General features: G+C 38.3%; 1 protein-coding gene across 1 annotated transcript in view; it reads left to right on the forward strand.

The window, feature by feature from the left end:
- The window catches only part of DNAJC15 (DnaJ heat shock protein family (Hsp40) member C15), a 72,216-nt gene extending 57,593 nt beyond the window's left edge, over window positions 1-14,623 (forward strand). Inside the window, exon 6 of the mRNA XM_043477810.1 lies at window positions 14,396-14,623. Coding sequence (XP_043333745.1) covers window positions 14,396-14,466 — 71 coding nt within the window. The 3' untranslated portion in view covers window positions 14,467-14,623. The remainder of the gene's footprint in view (window positions 1-14,395) is intronic.
- Window positions 14,624-18,116: the final 3,493 nt, after the last annotated feature.

Here is an 18,116-nt window from a genome sequence, read left to right on the forward strand (position 1 = left end):
TCTAGTAATACTTTTTGTTATAAAATCTCATGAGTATAGCCATTCTAGCTTTTCCATAGTTGGTGTTTCATGATATTTTTTTTTTCCAATACTTTGATTTGTGATTTTGAATCTGAGGTCTGTCTCAAGACTTCCCTGGTGGTCTAGTGGTTAAGACTTCGTGTTTCCATTGCAAGGGGCACAGATTTGATCCCTGTTCAGGGAACTAAGATCCTGCATGCTGTGCAGAACAGCCAAACTAATAATAATAATAATAATAAAATTATTTTTATTATCTTATTTAAAGTCTGTCTCCCATAAAAGGGCTATTGTTGGATCATGTTTTTTTAATCCAACCTGACAATGTAATGATTGATTGGATTGTTTAATCCATTCACATATGTTAAATTATTGATATAGTTTGATTTATGTCTGCATTTACTTTTCGTTTGCTATCTCGTATCTTTTTTGCCCCTCTGTTTTTCTTCCTTTATGTTTTCTTTTGTATTGAGTGAATACTTTCTAATGTATTTTGATTTTATTACTTCATTATTTTTGAGGGTTTTTTGAAGTGATTGCTTTAGGGTTTAACCATATACATCTTAAGTTTTCAGAATCAGCTTCAGACTTAGACAAGCTTAATTCTTGTACTATATATAGAAATAATACTTCTATAGCCCTCCCCTTTTATGGTATTATTGTTATGCATATAACATCTACTGTCACGAGCTTAACTACACTGTTAGAATCATTACTGTCTGCTGTCATTTTCTCAGTCTGTAACACCTTTGCTCTTACATATGTCCTTTGTGCTATTACTAGCACATGTAATATGCATGTATTGCATTTCTATATGTTATAGGCCCAATAATACATTTTGTGCATATTATTTTATACCATTACTTTTCCCACCAGCTAAGAGAAAATGAAAATTGGGCATTTATATTGTCTTTTACAATTACAGTTATATTTACTAGTGCTCTTTGTGTATGTAAGTTGTAATTACCACCTGAAGTCACTTTCTTTCAGCCTAGAGAATTTCCTTTATTTGTTCTAGTGGATCTGTTAACAGTAAGTTCTTTCAGTTTTTGTTTATCTAGGATGCTGTTTCACTTTGTTTCTGAATAACAGCTTTACTGAATAAAGGCCTGTTGGTCCACAGTTTTTTCTTTGAGGACTGTGATTATGTTATTCCACTGCCTTCCTGTCCTCCATTGTTTCTGCTAAGTTAGCCTTTTATCATATTGGGCTTCCTTTATAAGTGACACGTTGTCGTTCTTTTGCTACTGTTAAATGATAAACTGAGGCGTATTAAAAATTTTAAGAGTCTGTTTGAGCAAAACTTGATTAGAATTGGGCAGCACCAAACTGGAAGTGGTTAGGAGCTCTCTAGAGGAAAGACTTCCATGGAGGAGAGGCAGGGCAAGCAAGGAGTTACTTGCTTGGCTGTAGCATAAGAATTTGCTTTACTTGGAAAGAGGTGGCTCTGTGTGATTAGCTGTGCTTGGGTTTTAATCTCTTAATGTTGAGAGACTTATTGGCTTAGGGTTTCGTGTGATTATGTAGTCTCCTAAGGCACTAAAGCCACCTCAGACTAATGGCCTCTCTGTTTATTTAATTTAATGCTACCTTCCATATTTTCTCCTTGTCTTTGACTTTTAGCATTTTTTTATGGTGTGTGTTTTAGGTCTTATTAGATTAATCCTACTTGGAGTTTGTTGAGATTCTTGGGTGTGTAGGTTATTGTTTTTCAATAACCTTGGAAAGTTTTTAGCTACTATTTCTTTAAAGACGTTTTTCCCCCTCCTTCCCTTTCCTGGTACTCCCATTTCGTGTGATTTATGGATTTCACAATGTCCTACATTTCTCTGAGGCTTTGGTTTTTTCCTCCTTCATTCCCTTTTCTCTCTGATGTCAGCTTACATACTATCAATCACTGTATCTTCAAGTTCACTAGTTTTGTCTTATGCCAGTTCAGATCTACTCTTGAGCCCTTCTGGTAATTTTTTAAAAACTTTAAGTTCTATGAATGTATAGTTCTGTGACTGTATAATGTGAAATTTTAGTTCTGTGAATGTATAATGGCTACTTTGGAATCGGTTCCCATAAATCCAACGTTTGGTCACTCTCACAGGTAGTTTCTGTGGCTACTTTTTTCATGATGTATACATGGGTCATGCTGTCATACTTGCCTGTTCCTTCACATGCCTTGAAATACTTTGTTAGAAGCTGAATATATTAGATGAGATATTATAGCAGCTCTGGGTATTGGTCTGCCACCCTTTCACTGATGATGAAGGCTTGTTATTGTTGTCTGTTTATTTGTTTAGTAACTGGCTGGATTCTTATAGTGAAGTAGCCTAAGGCCTTGAGGACTAGGAAAAGAGTTTGAGGTCTGAGTATTTATTCTAAGGGAGCCAGGCCCAGGGTAGAGCTTCTGATCCATTTTCCTGTGCCTGAGGCTCAGCACCGGGCATCTGGAGGCCAGAAGAGAAATACACAGGTCCACCCAGCCCTTCGCAGAAACAGGCCTCTGTGCAGGAGCTAAATACACAGGTCCACCCAGCCCTTCGCAGAAACAGGCCTCTGTGCAGGAGCTAAATACACAGGTCCACCAGCCCTTCGCAGAAACAGGCCTCTGTGCAGGAGCTGGTGGGGGAGGGAGCCCTGTGTTCTGGCTGCGGCAGTCCAGTGTGGAGTCTCTGCCTTGCTGAGTGGAGAGGGGAAAAGGAACAAGCTGTTTCCCACAGACTCCTGCCTCTTTTTCTGAATTTTCATACTCTTAATAGATATCTCTTTTTTATTTTTGTTTTGAAGACTGTTTCTAGAGGCTTCCAGTGATTGGGAGTTATTATATAGTATTGACCAGTTGCACTGGGAAGTGGGTCAGTGGAACTCCTCCTTCTGGAAATCAGTCTCCTATATGCTGCTACGTGATTTTAACATCTTTCTTTTAAGAAGGGTGGGTGAACTTTTAAGAACCCTTCAGTTCAGGAGATTGCAATACTTCTTACTTCAGTCTTACAGACTTGGGATATAGAAATTCATGTTTTAATCAGAGTTAAGGAATATGTAGATCTGTATAAAGAAGACCCAAGGATAAAAGGGAACTTATATATTCTTAATCTTCACGTTGATGTATTTTCTATGAAACTCACATTAGTAATAAATTATACAGGCATACCTCAAAGATACTGGATTCAGTTCCAAACCACCCCAATAAAACAAACTTGCAGTAAAGCAAGTCACACAGATATTTTGGTTTATCAACATATAGAAAAATTATGTTTATGTTTATACTGTACTGTTGTCTGCTAAGTGTGAAATAGCATGATGCTTAAAAAACAGTGTATACAGTGGAATATTACTCAGCTATAAAAAAGGACACATTTGAGTCCATTCTAATGAGGTGGATGAAACTGGAGCCTATTATACAGAGTGAAGTAAGTCAGAAAGAAAAACGCCAATACAGTATACTAACGCATATATATTGGATTTAGGAAGATGGTAACAACAACCCTATATGCAAGACAGCAAAAGAGACACAGATATAAAGAACAGACTTTTGGACTCTGGGAGAAGGTGAGGGCAGGATGATTTGAGAGAATAGCTTTGAAACATGTATATTACCATATGTGAAACAGACCACCAGTCCAAGTTGGATGCATGAAACAGGGCACTCAAAGCTGGTGAACTGGGACCACCCAGAGGGATGGGGTGGGGGGGAGGTGGGAGGGAGTTCATGATGGGGGACACATGTACACCCATGGCTGATTCCATATATGGCAAAAACCACCACAATAAAGTCATTAGCTTCCAATTAAATAAATAAATTTAAAAAAAAACAGTGTGTATACATACTGTTGGAGAAGGAAATGGCAACCCACTCCTGTAGTCTTGCCTGGAGAATCCCATGGACAAAGGAGCCTGGCGGGCTACAGTCCATGGGGTCTCAAAGAGTTGGACACGACTGAGTGACTAACACACATACATACTTACTGTAATTAAAAAATAAACCTGTTATAAAAATGGCACCAATAGACTTACTTGACACAGGGTTGCCACAGACCTTCAATTTGTAAAAAACTCAATATCTACGAAGTGCAATAAAGCAAAGTCTGATCAAACAAGGCATGCCTGTACCTAACCTTGCAGCAGTTGTTAGTTGTAGACTATTTGCTTATTTTCTTTTGTGCTGGTTAGGATTTTTCTTTACCCAGATGTTTTGCAGATGTTTATCTCTAAAGCATCCACTCCTAACACATTTGTTTGCTCTATTTTCTGTCTCTCTGGAGTGATTTTACTTTAGTGAAACTGGTCCTTGATGTGAGAAGATGAGGGAATGGTGATTCACCACTTCCTTCTCTCCATCAGGGACACATGTCTCAAGTCCCTTCTGTGTACTCAGAGAGATCTAAGGCATGATTGCTCTTCAAGATATTTATTATCTAATGGTTAGATAAGTATATATTAATACTTTAAAAGTAAACCACAAGGTGTGGTTTTACAATCTTCCCAAGAAGGAAAGGGCTTCTCAGGCGGCACCAGTGGTAAAGAACCCACCTGCTGATGCAGGAGACGAAAGTGATGCAAGTTCGATCCCTGGGTCGGGAAGATCACCTGGAGGAAGGCATGGCAACCCACTCCAGTGTTCTTGCCTGGGAAATCCCATGGACTGAGGAGCATGGTGGGCTGTTGTCCATAGGGTCGGTCGCAAAGTGACTTAGCACACTGAAGAAGGAAGAGGACTCGGGATGGGGTTAGAAACCTGCAGAAAGTAGAAAAGGTTTACAACAACCAAATGTTTAACATGGTAGATATTTAATAAACAAAGAATTATGTAAACAGAGTGAGAGACAGCATGGTATGGTAATCGTCCTGGGAGTCCTGACCCCGCCTCATTTTAACTCCCTGGCTAGGCTTGGGCAAGTAACTAAACTTGTTTGTGATTCAGTCTCTTTAGGTAATGAAAATAAGAACTGAGCAACTACAAAGGATAGTTGGATGAACCAAATGAAATAATACATTAGAATAATGCCTAGTTACTATCCTCATCACCGTGGTCTTGATCACAGGTTTTTTGAGCCCCAGTGATTTTTGGATAGTATTAATTGGTCGTGTCATCAGACTTCATGGAGGTCAACATATCTCCAGTGTTTAATAAAGTTTTAAAAACTTAAGTATACCTTCATAAAAGTACACAGCTCATTAAGTATACAGCCCAATGAATTATCATGAAGTGAATCCATTTATGTAGCTAATACCCAGATTGGCAGAAAACAACAAAATTCTGTAAAGCAGTTATCCTTCAATTAAAAAATATATTAATGAAATAAAAGAAATAAAATCACACAAAACTTTCTCCTCATGTACATTTCTGGCCATTCCCCACTCACCAAAGATGACCACTGTTTTAGTTTTTATTGCCATAGATAAGCTCTGCCTGTTTTGAACTTTATATATATATATATATATATATATATATATATATATAATCTAAGTGTATAGTCTTCTATGCTTTGTCTTTTCTCATTATCTTTGTGAAACTCATTCATGTAGCAGTGAATCCTGTAGTAATTCTTTCATTCTTTTTGCTGCATAGTATTTCATTACATGAATATCCTGCTGCTTATCCATTTTTTTCTTTGCAGTTTTTTTTCTCTCTTTTGTTACCTGACTTTTGGGAACATCATAGACTCTTTGTGTTCTAGATATGAGTCCATTGTATTACATGTATCTTTTCTCTTTGGCTTCTTTTTGCCTACCTTTATTGATGCTCATTCATTAATAGAAATTCTTAATACTGTTACAGATCAGTTATGGTTGAAACTTTACCTTTATAATTATTGCTTTGTTTAGCTTAGGAAACTTTTGCTTGTCTCAAAGTCATGAAGTCAATTTCTGGAAACTTTATTATCCTATCTAGTTACATCTTAGAATGGAATTTTGTACATGGTTTGAGATAATGGTAAAGTTTCAGTTAGTTTTATATAGATATCCAAGTGGTCCTGCACTATTTCTTGGAATTATTTCTCTATTTTCTTTCATCTTCCCTTGATTAATTTCTTGTGCCAGTACCACAATGTTTTAATTATATAGCTTTATAACAAATCCTCATTTCTGGTATATAAACTCTTTACATTTTTTGTTACTTAAGATTTGTGAGGGGTGGGCTATGTTTGGCCCTTTACATTTTACTGTTTTAGGAACTATCTCATCAATTTGTATATGCACATTCACAATTCACACACAACCTCCTAGGATATGATTGGGATTGCTATGAATCTGTAAGTCAGTTTGGAGCAAACTGGCATCTTTACAACAGTGATTTTTCCAATCCATGAACAAGACATCCTTTCATTTATTTCAGTTCAGTTCAATTCAGTCGCTCAGTCGTGTCCGACTCTTTGTCACCCCATTGACTGCAGCACACCAGGCCTCCCTGTCCATTACCAACTCCCAGAGTTTACTCAAACTCATATCCATCGAATCAGTGATGCCATCCAACCATCTCATCCTCTGTTGTCCCCTTTTCCTTCCGCCTTCAATCTTTCCCAGCATCAGGGTCTTTTCAAATGAGTCAGTTCTTCCCATCAGGTAGCCAAAGTATTGCAGTTTCAGCTTCAGCATCAGTCCTTCCAATGAACACCCAGGACTGATCTCCTTTAGGAAGGACTGGTTGGATCTCCTCGCAGTCCAAGGGACTCTAAAGAGTCTTCTTCAATACCACAGTTCAAAAGCATCAGTTCTTCAGCACTCAGCTTTCTTTATAGTCCAACTCTCACATCCATACATGACTACTGGAAAAACCACAGCTTTGACTAGACAGACCTTTGTTAGCAAAGTAATGTCTCTGCTTTTTAATATGCTACCTAGGCTGGTCATAACTTTCCTTCCTGGGAGCAAGCGTCTTTTAATTTCATGGCTGCAGTCACCATCTGCAGTGATTTTGGAGCCCGAGAAAATTAAGTCTCTCACTGTTTCTACTGTTTCCCCATCTATTTGCCTTGAAGTAATGGGACCAGATACCATGATCTTAGTTTTCTGAATGTTGAATTTTAAGCCAACATTTTCACTCTCCTCTTTCACTTTCATCAAGAGGCTCTTTAGTTCTTCGCTTTCTGCCATAAGGGTGGTGTCATCTGCATATCTGAGGTTATTGATATTTCTGCCAGAAATCTTGATTCCAGCTTGTGCTTCATCCAGCCCAGCATTTCTCATGATGTACTCTGCATATAAGTTAAATAAGCAGGGTGACAATATACAACCTTGACGAACTCCTTTCCTGATTGGGAACCATTCTGTAGTTTTATGTCCAGTTCTAACTGTTGCTTCCTGACCTGCATACAGATTTCTCAAGAGGCAGGTCAGGTGGTCTGATATTCCCATTTCTTTAAGAATTTTTCACAGTTTGTTATGGTCCACACAGTCAGAGGCTTTGGCATAGTCAATAAAGCAGAAGTAGATGTTTTTCTGGAACTCTCTTGCTTTTTGAATGATCCAGTGGATGTTGGCAATTTGATCTCTGGTTCCTCTGCCTTTTCTAAATCCAGCTTTAACATCTGGAAGTTCACGGTTCATGTACTGCTGAAGCCTCACTTGGAGAATTTTGAGCATTACACTGCTAGCTTGGGAGATGAGTGCAATTGTAAGGTAGTTTGAACATTCTTTGGCATTGCCTTTCTTTGGGATTGGAATGAAAACTGACCTTTTCCAGTCCTGTGGCCACTGCTGAGTTTCCCAAATTTGCTGGCATATTGAGTGCAGCACTTTCACAGCATCATCTTTCAGGATTTGAAATAGCTCAACTGGAATTCCATCACCTCCACTAGCTTTGTTTGTAGTGATGCTTCCTAAGGCCCACTTGACTTCGCATTCCAGGATGTCCGGCTCTAGGTGAGTGATCACACCATCATGGTTATCTGGGTCGTGAAGATCTTTTTTGTATAGTTCTTCTGTGTATTGTTGCCACCTCTTTGAATATCTTCTGCTTCTGTTAGGTCCCTACCATCTCTGTCCTTTATTGAGCAAATCTTTGCATGAAATGTTCCCTTGGTATCTCTAATTTTCTTGAAGGGATCTCTAGTTTTTCCCATTCTATTGTTTTCCTCTATTTCTTTGCATTAATCACTGAGGAAGACTTTCTTATCTCTCCTTGCTATTCTTTGGAACTCTGCATTCAAATGGTTATATCTTTCCTTTTCTCCTTTGCCTTTCACTCTCTTCTTTTCTCAGCTATTTGTAAGGCCTCCTCAGACAGCCATTTTGCTTTTTTGCCTTTCTGTTTCTTGGGGATGGTCTTGATCCCCGTCTCCTGTACAGTGTCATGAGCCTCCGTCCATAGTTCATCAGGCACTCTGTCTATGAGATCTAGTCCCTTGAGTCTATTTCTCACTTCCAGTGTGTAATTGTAAGGGATTTGATTCAGGCCATACCTGAACAGTGCGTTCTCTTGGCAAAACTCTGTTAGCCTTCGCCCTGCTTCATTCTGTACTCCAAGGCCAAATTTGCCTGTTATTCCAGGTGTTTCTTAACTTCCTACTTTTGCATTCCAGTCCCCTATAATGAAAAGGACATCTTTCTTGGGTGTTAAGTTTATTTAGGTTAACTTTATTTCAATGAGATTTTTCAGTTTATAGTTATGCATAATTTGTTAGATTTGTTCCTAGGTGTTGATTCTTATTGTGTTGTTTTAAAAGTGTATATTATATAGTTATTTATTTCTAGGACATAAAATGTTAATGTTTGTGTATATTGCTGTCATATCCACCATTTTGTTAAACTCCGTTATTAATTCTGTGATTTTGTCTTTAGAGCCTTTGATTTTTTTGCTTACTCAGTCATTCGATTTATGAAGAATGACAGTTTCTTTCTTTTTAGTCCTTTGGGGCAGGGAGTGGAGGGGGGCATTGATTATAATGGCCAGAAATTCCAATAAAGTGTTAAATAGAAGTGATTGTAGATATCTTTTCCTTGTTGCTTATCTCAGAGCCAAAGGTTTCAGCATTTTACAACTAAGTATGATATTTGCTATATTTCTTTTGATAACTTCCTCTCACATAAAAGAAGTTTCCCTCTATTCTTAGCTTACTTAAAGTTTTTATTGTAAGTGTACGTTTTCTGCATTTGTTTAAGTAATTATACATGTATTCTTCCTTATGTTAATGTAATGAATTAAACTGATTAATTTTCTAATGTTAAAGCCAGTCTTGGATTTCTGATATAAACCTAACTTGGTTATGAATTTAGTCTGATTTGATAAGCTGATATTTGCTTTTGCATCTGTGTTTATCTTGTGATATATTTTTTATCAGAGTTTGTCTCAATGCTACTCATAAAAAGAATTAAAATGTGTTTTCTTTTTCTTCTATTTTATCAGAAAAATTTACTGATACAGCTATCCTGGCCAGAATTTTTATCTGTGGGAAGGTTTTTAGTTACAGATTCAGTTTCTCAAATAGTTAGGATTCTCTTGATTTTTCCATTTCTTCTTGTATCATTTTATCTTGATACATTATTTTTCTTAGAATTTATTTCATTTAAATTTTAAATGCATTGTTAGGAACTTGATTAGTTTTTTTCAGAAATCTAACCTTTGGCTTGGTTAATTATCTTGAATGCTAATTTCTATTATGATATTTTCCTTGATGGTTGGATTATTTACAAATATATTGATTAATTTCCAAACATTGTAATTCCCTATCTGTATTACTGATTTTCAGCTTAATTCTACCATCGTTAATTCACGTATCAGTACTTCTCAAACTGTCTTGATAGAGGACTTTTTTTTCGCCCAATCTCTGTTGGGCTGGTAACTTTTGTAAAATATAACAAAAATGATTTTATTAGAAAATTAAAAAATTGAAACACGATATGTAAGCTCTAAGCCCTGACTTTTCGTCATTCTTTGAGTCTGCAGACACCTGGTGTTACGCTCGGCTGTAGGATTTCCGGAGAGCTTGCTCTCAGTTTCCACACCTAGTTTAGCTCAGTGACTCTCACTGTGGTTCGGTAACACCCGCACCCCAGCACTGATCCGCGGAACACAACTCAGGTAGCACTGCTTATTGTGATTTGAGTCTTTGAAGTTTGTTGAAACTTGGGTTAGATCTCCGCACATGGGCGACTTCAATAAATGTTCTGTGTGCTGTTTAAAAGGAGGTCACTCTGCAGTTGTAGGATGGAGTGTTTTTTGTATGTCATTTAGATCAAATGTGTTCAGTATTTCTTTTTATCTAATTCTTCCATGGATTACTGAGAGAGGTGTATTAAATCTTCCATTGATTATGGATTCATGTGTTCCCCCTTTAGTTCTGTCCTTGTTTTTCTTAATATATCTTGAACCTATGTTATCAGTTCAGTTCAGTTGCTCAGTCGTGTCCGACTCTTTGTGACCCCATGAACTACAGCATGCCAGGCCTCCCTGTCCATCACTAGCTCCCAGAATTTACCCAAACTCATGTCCGTCGAGTCAGTGATGCCATCCAGCCATCTCATCCTCTGTCGGCCCCTTCTCCTCCTGCCCCCAATCCCTCCCAGTATCAGGATCTTTTCCAATGAGTCAACTCTTTGCATGAGGTGGCCAAAGTACTGGAGTTTCAGCTTCAGCATCAGTCCTTCCAATGAACACCCAGGACTGATCTCCTTTAGGATGGACTGGTTGGATCTCTTTGCAGTCCAAGGGACTCTCAAGAGTCTTCTCCAAAACCACAGTTCAAAAGCATCAATTTTTCAGTGCTCACCTTTCTTCACAGTCCAACTCTCACATCCATACATGACCACTGGAAAAACCACAGCCTTGACCAGACGGACCTTTGTTGGCAAAGTAATGTCTCTGCTTTTTCATATGCTATCTCGGTTGATCATAACTTTCCTTCCAAGGAGTAAGCGTCTTTTAATTTCACGGCTGCAGTCACCATCTGCAGTGATTTTGGAGCCCAAAAAAATAGTCTGACACTGTTTCCACTGTTTCCCCATCTATTTGCCATGAAGTGATAGGACTGGATGCCATGATCTTAGTTTTCTGAATGTTGAGCTTGAAGCCAACTTTTCCCCTCTCCTCTTTCACTTTTATCAAGAGGCTCTTTAGTTCTTCACTTTCTGCCATTAGGGTGGTGTCATCTGCATATCATATGTTATCAGATATATTCAAATTTAAGATTGGCCCTTTTAACGCTTTGAAATTTCTCCCTTTTATTGCTAGTGTTGGATTTTGCCTTAAAGTGTACTTCATCTGATAATTAGCATACCAGTGCCAACTTTACTTTCATTGGTGTGTGCCTTTTTATATTGTTTAAGAAAGATGGTCTCAAAAAAAAAAAGATGGTATCTTGTAACCAACATATAGTTTCCTGGTTAATTTATTCATCAACCATATTGAGATATAATTTGCATACAATAAAATATGTATTTAAATGCACGGTTTGCTGAGATTTGACAAATGCATACACCCATCTAACACTAGCATAATGAAGACATAGAACATTTTAAAGCTCAAAAGGTTCCTTGGTGTCCTTTCTCATTGCTAGTCTCTGCTCCATCTTGAGCAATCACTATTCTACTTTCTTCCAATGTAGATGTGTTTCATGTAAGTGGAATTGTATAGTATGTACTATTTTGTGTCTGATTGCTTTGAAGACAGGAAGCAGTGCAGAATGTTGGACTAATCACAGCACATTTCCTTATCTCCAGGGTCTTGACACTCAGGTCCTGGCTGACTTGGTAGACCTCCAGTGCCTTCATACTGATGTGTTTGAATTTTATTGAAGTCTTCTAATTGGTATCAATGGGAGGGGTGGTCTAAAACCTAATATTCCATGAGAGCCCAAAGCTGAAGAGCTCCAGTAGCCATATAGTGAAAGTACAAAGGTTCAGAGATAAAGTATGAGGGTGAGTATTCTAATTCAGTGGAATCCAGATGATTCCCCCAAGAAATCTGAACAGGACTGAAAGATTCAAAAGTGTATTTTTTCCATTAAATAAAGGATATGTATCCTATATATTTTATATCGGTCAAGATTTAGTGCCAGAAACAAGGTGTTTTAAGCAGAAGAGCATTTAGTGCAGGAAATGAATGGTTCTAAATTGTTGGGAGGTCTAATTTTTAGGCTTGGCTTGCAAGAATGGCTCCGCTGGTAATTACAGAGATGCTCTGTCAGAGGAGCTACTCACTGACTGCCTCAGGGACCCCCACCAGAACTGTACAAAAAGCTTAGTTGCTGCCATCACAACACCACGGTCTCACTTGCTAGCAGCAGTAAAAAGAGGCCCAGCAAGAAAGCCTTTCTCTTTTCTGCTTTCCAGATTTCACAAGAGTGCCTCCCACAGATAGATCCTAATTTGAATCAAACCCCGTTCAATGTGTGTGTGTGTGTGTGTGTGTGTGCGTGCATGTGTGTGTGGTTGCTCAGTCATGTCTGACTCTTTGTGACCCCACGGACTGTGGCCTGCCAGGCTCCTCTGTCCATGGAGTTTTCCAGGCAAGAACACTGGAGTGGGTTGCCATTCCCCTCTCCAGGGGATCTTCCCGACCCAGGGATCAAACCCAGGTCTCCTGCATTGCAGGCGGACTCTACCACTGAGCCACCAGGGAAGCCCCCAAAGGGAATATAGGAATTGTAATGTTTGGCTTAGGAACTTTCCCAAGTTTTAGGAAGATAGAATAAGGGTAGTATGAGAACTGAACCGAAAGTTTCAGCCATGCACATAAGTGAAAAGTCCAGTGTCCCTCTCACTAAACGAGGGTGAAGGGTAATTCAGTGTTATTCAAAATAAACTGTCAGTTGTTTCCTCTAGCATTCCCATCAATAAATATAATGTTTAATGAGACTTTCGATCTTCTGTGCTTTTTTTTCCCCTTTCTGTTAACTGAGCATATTATGGCCAATGATTGAAATATCCAGAATGCATTTCAGTCAATTAAAGGTTATGTTTGAGTTCAATTGATACTTTAATATTTGTGGAGGATATACAAGATGCCTGGCATTACCTTGGTAACTCTAAAAATGGAAACAGCTTATCACCAAGAGTGACATTACCTAATTCTGAGATCATTTTCAAAGATAATCCTGATACCAATTTATGTCATAACCAAGCGCATATGGAAACTCGCATCAATTTCATTTCTGATTCTTATTGTGTATTCAAGGTCGCTCTGATACATTCGTTCCGTAAGTGTTTATAGCAGTTCAGATCTTGATATGAAAATGTCAGTGATCTCCTCAAGGGTAGAAAGCTAAATATAGCTCCTTGAGCATTGCCCTTACGTTGCTGATTTGTTTCCTGCTTCCTTTTTCCTTCTAAAATGGATGGTGTGATATCAGTAAAAGGCTCGGATAAAGTCAGGACAGGACACACACCAGTGCTGTCTAGATGCTTTTTGTGTGGTTTGTTGTGAGCTACTGAGGTCTTAAGATGTTTTCAACAGCTGTGGATCGTTTGTACTCAAGGCGTAGAATAAAAAATAAAAACAAGCACAAAGAGACTGGTGAGCTGGACTGTTAGCTCGAGCACTAAGCATGAACGTGTGAAGGACTAGAAGTTAGAAGGCGTATGATGCGTAAATGTTTTTAGTGTGACAGTTTGGGGCCAGTATTTTTATATGTAAGAGAGCTCCTGCTTGTCATTTATAACAATTCTGAATTTGAAATTCACTTAAATTTTCCTCTTGCTCTTTACATTAGAAATAATTCATTGTGAAGAACTCTGATAACTGACTTTGTTTTATTTTTAAGGCGCAGTGACTCCGTCTGTGCTCCATAAGTATTCTAATGGGACTGTGTCAGAGAGCAGGGAGCATACCCTTTAACATTATTTTTATTATCACTGATTTATTATTTATCATAGTATTTACTAATATTTACCAATATTAGTAAAATACTTTTAGAGCTTGGCAGTATATAGTTGCCTTTTTAACATATTTTTGTGAAAATGTAAGGTTTGATAAAACTCTGAAGGCACCCTTGGATTGCTTTACCTCCTTCAGAAAGATAACTTCCTTCATAGAAGAATATTCTTTCCTTAAAAACAAACAAAAAAATGCAGTCTTGGAGAAGGACCGTTATTTTATTTACCTAACCATCCACTTCAGAAAATTCTCTGGTCAGATATTCGGCATTTGAAAGGTAATGTCTGACCAGTGAAGTGTTTGAGTGTATTTTAAATTACTCCTGATCATAAGTTTCTTTATTTTTCTCAGAGATTATCGTTAATGATTGTTAGGTATCTGTAGTGCTTCATTGAACGAGTTTAATTTATCCTGTTGTGATTTCTAGAGAGCTTATAAAATAATTTGTCAGGGCATGAATGTGTGGGGAAATATCAGAGAAGTCTAATTGAGTGTTTTTCTTTATTTGAGACTTTAAAAAATGTCAATAGTGAAGTGTCTTTTAATCCATTTTCTTCTCTGTCCTCTCAGGTGGATCTCCTTACTTAGCAATCAAAATTAATGAAGCAAAAGACTTGCTAGAAGCAACCACCAAACACTGATGGATACTCAGGGACCACTCTGACGGAGAAAAGGGGGACCTTATGAATACAGTCCTGCAGATTAATGTAGACCATGGCCTGCGTGATGTTCATACGTGTGCTGACCACAGTCGTTTCTTCCGTGACCAAGCTATGTAATAATAAAAGATGAGCAGTCTGCCTTTGTATTATCTTTCAAAGGAGCACATGAAAATTCTAGCACTGATCTTTCCCCCTTATTTTCTTCCTCCCTCTGATAGTCATACATTTGAAGTCCCCCTCCCCAGCACCTGCAACAGTATAGTTATCAGTAATATGATTGGAATTTGTGAGCAAGAGTGCAGAATTTCTTGCTGCTTATATTTATGCTCGCATTGTCCCTTGTTTCTTCAAAGGAATTTAGCACTCTGCCTACGTGAGGTGCTTTAAATGTTTTGAGACGAAACCCTGACTGCCACCCCAGGAAAGTGATCTGAAGCTTGATGGAATTTACAAAAGGGTGTTTTGTAAAGCAGTGGTTAGGAAAGAACACTGCTCTCCCAGAGATCCCACGGCTGACGCATGAGAACTTGGAGAGCTGCTAAAATGATTAAAGGTTTACAGAATGAGCCCTGTGAGGAAAGCCTGGAAGTTGCTGGGAGAAGTCTGAGGGATTCGTACTTAATTATATAGTCTTCTGGTACTGTGTATTTATTCAATTATTCATTCTACAAATATTTATTTACCACCTGTAGCCTGTGAAGCACTGTAGGGGTCCTCAAGAGTTCCAGGTGTGAACCAGGCACGGATCCTGACCCAAAGGAACTTACATTTAGAGGAAAGATAAACCACAGGAGTACTATTAGCGAGTCACAGATGATATGCCAAAGAAGTTCAAAAAAAAGAATATTTTACACCGGGCATCAGGGGGTGCTTCATAGAATCAGTAGCGTAGAGCTGGGCTTTAAAAACAGTGAGATATACCATATGATGGGTGAGTCAGCTCTTCTGAGATGAGTCAGAATTAGCAGAAAAAGGGTATATTAGTTCGATTGGAGTGCAGGGTTTCTCCAAAGCAACGGATGAACACACAGTCTGGAAGGGCTGGCCTGTAATGTGCAGTGCATTCAGTTTCTTTTTTTTTTTTTGCTCAACACAGCCCCTGGTCATCATCACTTTACTATTCTAAAAGGGACAAAAGAGACAGAGTCAGAATACCAGCATTATTTTCTTGTACTCCTTTACAATGATGAGTTCATCCCAGGTTACTGCATTTCATCTATCTTAAAATGCTTTTGTAATAATCTAGATGCATCTTTCATTTTATGACATCCTGTAGTTAGGGAGTTCTCAGCACTGGTGATATTGACTCATTGAGCTGCTAATTCCTCCTGTGGGGTGCTCTCCTGTGTATGGTAGGATGATTAGCAACATCCTTGCCTGCACCTAAGAAAGGCCAGGAGCTCCCCCTCCGTTGTGACAACCAAAAATGTGTCTAGATGTTGCCAAATGTTTCTTGGAGGGCAAAATTGCCCCAGGTAGAGAGCCACTGCTCTAAATGTTAACAGTGTTTTCCTTTGGTACATAAAATAATGGATGACCTGACCTGATTGATTCTCAGAGTCACTAAAATATGGTTCTTGCTTTAAAATCCCCATGTGTGTCACAGTTTTTTTGTGCTTTAGTATATTTTCCTGTCCACTGCTAGCCCTGTACCTTGAATGCCCTCCTGATACCCAGATCTCCACGTGTTCAAAGCCTGGGGATAGTTCAAGGCCAAGCTGAAATGTCTGTCCCTCCTTTTCTGGTGCTTCCAGCAAAAGTAATCCCGTGAATTGTCAGCTCTCAGCAAACAAGGACCGTATCTGTCTTGGTCACTGCTACATTGACACTCAATAAATAATTGTTAGATGAACGAATATATTCCCGTAGCACTTTATTCCTCACGTTTGGACCTTGTGAAACAACTCTTTGTGTAACATGACTTATTTCTTCTACAAAAGTACAAGAACCTTTAGAGCAAGAATCTTATCATTTGTCTTTGTAACCTTCTTAAGTCTGGAGCACTTGGGACTTTGTAGACATCATAAAGTTGTAAGTACTAAAAATGTTTTTTGAATACTGTGCTTCAAAAAATGTTACCACTACTTTTGAAATATGCAATATTGGGGTACCTGTTAAGAACATACCTGTTAATTCATATCATTTTCTAGTCCACACTGTGTTCATGAAAATTTAAGTCCCCAGCATTAGCTTGAAATTTCCTTCATTCTGTTCTCATTTATCTGCTGAGTGTGTGCCCCCAAATCAGACAGATCTGGTTTTAAGTACTATCTTCCTCTTGCATGATCTGGGGCAGTTAATCTGCAAGGCTTTAATTGCCTCATCTGTAAAATAGAGAAAATAATAACCCTATCTAAAAAGGTTGTTATATGGAATAAGTTTGTATAAAGCATTTAGTCGTATAGCAAATGCTCAAGAAATGCAATTATTGCTTCTTTTATCCCCTCTGTGAGAATACCTTGAACTAAGATTTGGTGTATGTTCTAGTAATCACTGATTTTACTCTTGAATTTGCCGTTTTAAGTAATGCATGGTAGAGACAGTTCATCTCCATTCATGAAGCATCAACTGGAACTGTTGGCTTGGAGGTTAACTGGGGGTGTCGGCCTGGAGCCTCTGCACCCCTGTACAGAGGTGTCATCGCATCACAGCAGCTGGGGTCAAAGAGACAGGAAGTGGAAGCTTCAAACTCAGCCTGAGTCTGAAAACTAGCAGTTTTGATGGAAAACTCATGGAGCCCCCTAAGATTCAAAAGGAGAAGACATATAGACAATTGTGAAAGAATTAGTGACCATTGAGTGATTATCACTTTAATATGTAGCAGGTCTGGATTTCCACCCCCCACCCCTTAATCAAATCAGCTAAGGCTTTGCCTTTATTGCCTTTAAAAAATTCTCCAGGAATATAGAATTTAAGTTCAACCAACTGGTGTAGTTTCAGGTGATACAACTCTTATTTTAGGTAGATATTAATTCAGTAGTAAGTCTCAGAATACTTATAAATGCCAGAATACTTATGAAATTGGCTAAGCAGCTACCCATCCTCAACTCCTTATTATCTGTAGAAAGCTTATTTGGATGGTTGCCTATGTTCGGTAAGTATTGCCTTTATATATTTGCTGTTATTGCAGATTCTTCTTAGTTAAGTTCTTTGTTGATGTTGCAGTTTTAGTTTATTCTTACATCTTAGATGCAGTCTGAGGGAGCAGGAAAGACCTTTTGAAAACAAGGCAGTTACTTCCCAGATTCCAGAGAAAGTGTAAGTCAGGCTGACAGTTAACTAAAGGGGGCACAGAATGCCATTTATGGTATGGTTGATGGTGCCAGTCTCCAGCTTGAAGTCAAAAGTAGAAGTTTAATAAGGACAAAAGTGTGTTCATTGTGGGAGACATTGTTTTATTTCATTTTCCAATCATTTCCTTCTTTTGGTTTGAAGTGCATTTTGGTTATTCAGCAAATAGAATATTTACTATATCAGGCAATGAAAATACAAAATTGGCTCCTTTTTAAAATGCGTTGGATTCTCAAACAGAAGGAAGAACAGATTCTTAGAGAAGTTTTCACCCTCCCCCGATGCTTTTGAATTAAGAAATACTACGACTTGTATGATTGGGTATGTTTGTGATTACC

The sequence above is a fragment of the Cervus canadensis genome, chromosome 9 (genome assembly GCF_019320065.1).
Source record: "Cervus canadensis isolate Bull #8, Minnesota chromosome 9, ASM1932006v1, whole genome shotgun sequence".
NCBI classification, from domain to species: Eukaryota; Metazoa; Chordata; class Mammalia; order Artiodactyla; family Cervidae; genus Cervus; species Cervus canadensis.